This window comes from Diadema setosum, chromosome 6 (assembly GCF_964275005.1).
Source record: "Diadema setosum chromosome 6, eeDiaSeto1, whole genome shotgun sequence".
Lineage (NCBI taxonomy): Eukaryota > Metazoa > Echinodermata > Echinoidea > Diadematoida > Diadematidae > Diadema > Diadema setosum.
In genome coordinates, this window is record NC_092690.1 from 40,352,757 (window position 1) to 40,358,168 (window position 5,412).

General features: G+C 42.2%; 1 protein-coding gene across 1 annotated transcript; it reads left to right on the forward strand.

Moving 5' to 3' along the window:
- The first annotated feature begins 583 nt into the window (after nucleotides 1-583).
- LOC140229800 (uncharacterized) lies at nucleotides 584-4,727 on the forward strand. The gene is made up of 2 exons (XM_072310034.1): nucleotides 584-709; nucleotides 3,633-4,727. Exons 1-2 carry the CDS (start codon nucleotides 584-586, stop codon nucleotides 4,725-4,727), a joined length of 1,221 nt encoding a protein of 406 aa, XP_072166135.1.
- Nucleotides 4,728-5,412: the final 685 nt, after the last annotated feature.

Consider the following 5,412-nt stretch of genomic DNA (forward strand, 5'->3'; position numbering starts at 1 on the left):
GGTCTTTTAGTCTTTAAAGATATCATAGAGATCAAAGGTTTGTTTAATTACAACTTAATTCATGTTTCTTTTTGTGTGAAACTTGTTTGTTCAAAGATTATTGTTCTGTGGAAGAGCACATACGCATGAATTACAACTTGTTCAGTTTTGCCATTTTTACTTTTGTGCCCTGGAAGAGAAAAACAATGGTGGTCACTCATGCGTTAAGTTTCCCTTTTTGTTGACCTACCAGGTTGATAGCCAATTGAATTACCTTCAATATGGTATATAATACATTAGCTTTCATCCAATTATTCTATGAGAAATCTAAACTTGAAAAAGCATTTACTTTCTTTCTTTCTTTTTTTTGCTGAGTGTATTATAAGTCTTATTAATACCATATTCCACCCCACTACATGTAGATGTACTGATTTCATGACATATCATATCAGAATGGCTATAAAAGTCTCCAAGCATGCACTGCTGATTTTGTGTCTTTTTTTCAGGGTGCAGAGATCTTGTAGTGTTTCATATTATCATTAATACATATTCCACCCTAGTAGGTATACTGATTTCATGCCGTGCAAGCACTGGGGTGGCGAGTATGAAGAATGAGGGCACTGAGTCTGAAGTCGAATCAAGAGAGGACACAGATTTGGCAGCAGATGACTTCAAGCAGTCCCCCGAGGACTTGTCTGGGCCAGGAACCAAAGGAAACCAAGAACCAAAAGTGATCCACCTTTTTATCTGTCGGTCTACTCAAGTCTCCCTTTACACTATGTAGAATGGGAGAAGACACACCATTCAGGACTGAGAAATGTTACATGCAATATTTAAACATGGATTGTTTGGTGATGTATTTATATATTGTTGTTGTTTTTTCCAGTACCAGTTGCTTACTTAAATAAGAGTTATGATTTTGCATACTTTTAGAGGGACATAATTCCACACAAAAATACTCTCATAAATTACATTAAGAAATATTGTAAAATGGGTTCAAGAATGTAGCCAATTGGAAGCGCTGAAATGAGTCACGTGTGTGTGCATTAATTTCTTAGTAAATGCACTAAGAAGAGTCTCTCTTCCACCTCCCTGGCCTGACGTACGTCACAATATTTACAGTAGCAGTGCGCCCTCAATCAGTTGTTACAAGTGCGTCACGCGCTATCTACGCGCTGTCAATCCTGTAAACAACTTCTAGTTCGGGCCGCGGGCTGCCACAACAGCCGGCGGCCTTTCTTGTGCATAACACGTGGCGTACGTATACTCTTATACGTACGTACAGTACTTATGTGCGGGATTTCCGAGTGCGACGTGCGTAAATGTTTGGGACGAACATCTTTGGACATCTTGACTTTTGAGCGAGTGCTACATGTAGCTGACTGGTATTGACCCACAAAGGTACGTGAATAATGCTGTTAGTTTTCGACCCATTTTATAAAACAAATGATGCACAGGATTATTTCGTGCGCCTCGTGCATGTCGCACCATTGTCAATACTCTCGAGCGCGCCGCACCTTCACTAACACACTCTATCCTGTGCATCATTTGTATACAAACGAAGTCAACATGTGTATTGGCCCAAATTAATCCATTGAGGATGGACTTATTTTGCTACAACACGCATTTCCTAGAGACCCCTGCCCGAGTATACTCAGGACTCGTCCTCAATGGGTTAACTACCCAGGGTCAACATTACTATGTGTATTACCCATTGATTCTAGGTTGATCCTTGTCTGTCAGTGCATTAACCCTGTCAGTGCCATGGGTAATATACAAATGATGCACAGGATAGAGTGTGTTAGTGGAGGCGTATAGCGCACTCGAGGGTATTTACAATTGTGAAACATGCACGAGGCGAAGCCGAGTGCATGTTGCACTACATTGTAAATACCCGAGAGTGAGCTACGCCTCAACTAACGCCACGAAATAATCCTGTGCATCATTTGTTTTATAAAATGGGTCGAAAATTCGAAAACTAACAGCATTTTTCAGCGTTTTTCACGTACCTTTGTGTGTCAAGACGCCCGAAGATGTTCGTCCCAAACATTTACGCACGTCGCACTCGGAAATCCCGCACATACAGTATAAGTATGATGGGGGTTGGGTTTCCGGACACTTAAGTTCCCGCATGAAAACTTACTTATTTTACATAGAATATGCACCCTTTACCTTGAAGACTTGATATAGACTCCTCATATAGGCCTACTAGACAACATACTCTGAAAACGGCGTGAGAATTAACCTGCTAAATCGTTGGTTGCCCTTCAAAGTGACTCCATGTACGCGTCCGGTCCCACAACGCTTGGTCTACTGTACTGTGCAAAGTGTACGTAAGAGTATACGTACGCCCAAGGCACGCCACACATTGTTATGCACAAGGGAAGAAAGGCCGGCCGGCCGGCAGCCCGAACTAGAAGTTGTTTACAGGATTGACAGCGCGTACTGTATGCATGCAATTCAAAGGAGCCGCCGCGCGCACAGACGATCGGCAATAGGATTAAACACGCAGTGCGATGGGACTAGAATAACCAAAGCACACGTGACTCATTTCAGTGCTTCCTATTGGCTACATTCTTGAACCCATTTTATAATATTTTTTAATGCATTGCCAATATGATCCAGGGACCATTCTTTCCAGCAGAATTTCTGTGTCTCAATATTGACCTACAGGTTTAATAGGTCCGTTTGATAACAGTCACAATCAAAACATATACATGAAACTCGACTCAAAACAACTGCTCAGTACATGTATATCTGAGATGAAAAAAAAAGAAATATATAAATGACCAACTATGCATGACCTCTTGCATTATACAGGGAAACATGCATCCGTAATATCTCCTAGACATGTTTGATGGGATAAAATCACTTTGGCCATCAACTTCTCTTTCTATCTCTATCTATCTCTCTATCTCTATCTATCTCTCTATCTATCTCTTTCTATCTCTATCTCTCTATCTATCTCTTTCTATCTCTATCTATCTCTCTATCTATCTATCTCTATCTATCTATCTATCTCTTTCTATCTCTATCTATCTCTCTATCTCTTTCTATCTCTATCTATCTCTCTATCTCTCTATCTATCTCTTTCTATCTCTATCTATCTCTCTATCTATCTCTTTCTATCTCTATCTATCTCTCTATCTATCTATCTCTTTCTATCTCTATCTATCTCTCTGTCTATCTCTTTCTATCTCTCTCTATCTCTCTGTCTATCTCTGCTCATCGGTCTCCAGTGTTGTGTCTGGTATCTACAAATTGAAACAGTGACACAAAAGCTTATCTTTTGTGAGGCTTATCTATTCCACTCATTAAAAGATGTGAATAGTTGTCATGCAAGTCAATACTCACCTATTCATATGTGGTTATGCTGTCAGTATGTGATGGGGAATACTAGTAAGTATAAACTTGAAGTCAGGCATCTAAATAGATTTTCCACAACTCAAAATATCACAGAGGCACCTATTTTCTTTTTTGTTTGTCTGAATTGTGTTTATTAATTCTTCATTCATGTAATTTTGTAAGCACTCTGACTCTCATAGGAAGAATGTATTGAATTTTAATTGTATTGTGTATTTGCTTGTCTGGTTTTGCAGAATTCTCCATATGCTGTCTAATTAATTTTAATTCCTTCTTCTTGTAACATTCAGGTTGAAAACGGTCTAGCCCCTATAAAAGTCATCAAGTACAAGCCTGCTGTGAATCTCTACCTGACCAAGAACTCCGGTCAGTACTTCACGTTGCGGCGGGTGACCACCGTCCCTTTCACCTGTGAGGAATGCGACGAAGACTTTGAGAGCATCTCAGACCTGGTTCTTCACTTCAGGGGTCACTTTATTGGCAGCCTCTTTGAGTGTTGTGTCTGTCGGACACCGTTCAGCAGTCGCTTGACGCTCGACAAGCACATGCAAGTCCACAGTGAAGAGAATTTCAGCAGAAAGACTTCGAAAGGTGAATGCTGTAATGCAGAAGTTAATGGTGTTATCAACTTGAGTACGAGTTGTAAAGCAGATCAATGCACTGATGATGGAAACCAAAAGGAGGAGTTGTTCAGCTGTAAGTTGTGCGGAAAGTCATACAAGCAGCAGGTAGCTTTGGCGGAACACTCCCGCCAGCATCACAACCAAGACCTCTTCACCTGCAAATGTGGGCGGAGCTTTCAGCAGCAGCATCTCCTTGACAACCACATCAAGATACACCATGTGGAGCTGTGGGCCTGTGACGAGTGTGGCAAGACTTTTGAGAGCAGGAAGGGGTTGATGGTACACCTCGACGCCCACAGCAACCAGGAGATCGAAAAGCGGCACAAGTGTGGAGAGTGCGGGAAAGCCTTTGTCGCTCGCTCCAAGCTCATCCGCCACATACGAGTGCACACGGGGGAAAGGCCGTTCCACTGCGACGTCTGCGGGCGCGGCTTTAACGACCGCTCCAACCTCATCATCCATGAACGTGTGCACACTGGGGAGAAGCCCTACGTCTGCCAGCATTGCGGGAAGTGCTTCAGCGGTAAGAACGACCTCAACCGACACCAAATGATTCACTCAGGAGAGAAGCCTCACACATGCAATGAGTGTGGGAAGGCCTTCCGCGAGAAGTCCAAACTCAATAGACACATCAAGACGCACAGTTTGATGCCTATAGTTGAAAAGCTGCATTCATGCAGCACGTGTGGGAAAAGATTCCGAGAGAAGTCCAAGCTAAACAGACACTGTGAGATACACAAAAGGCAAATGGAGATGAAGTAAGCAGAAGCGGATCTAGAGGGGGGGGTTGGGGGGGTTGCAACCCCCCCCCCCCCAAAAAAAAAAAAAAAAAAAAAAATCCGGGGACCATTTTTTTTTTAATCTCATCTTTTCTTTTTAAACTTGTAATCTTATTTTTTTCTATTTATGGCAATGACCTCTATACCCAAAATAGTGGTGTTTTAGATGCAAGAAAACGCCATTTTCACACACAGATTTTCAAAAATTCTCCCTACTGTGGGAGGGGGACACCCCCCCTCCCACACCCTCCCCCCCCCCCCCCTCGCTCGCTCCGCTCGCTCGGGCTCGGTCGCTACGCTCCCTCGCATACCGCCCCCAACCCCCTCCTTCATAAAAAGCTAGATCCGCCCCTGGTAAGTTAGGAGAATTCATCTCTAATGTTGCAGCTTTTGAAATCATCAAGCACAACAACAGAGCAACAATCTGAAGTTATTCTTCACATCCTTTCAAACGTGAAAACTTTATTTATGATTATCTGCTTTCCATGAGAGCATAAAATCATAAATATTCTGTTAAGATTTCACAATCCTCAGAGTCAGAGTGTAACTAGCTCTAAATTTCTCATCAATCTTTCAAAAAAAAAAAAAAAAAAAAAGCTTTCCATGTGGCTGTTCTTCTCAGGGAGGTTCTGGTTTTAAGAAAGTGTACTTCTATACCAGGGTCCTGT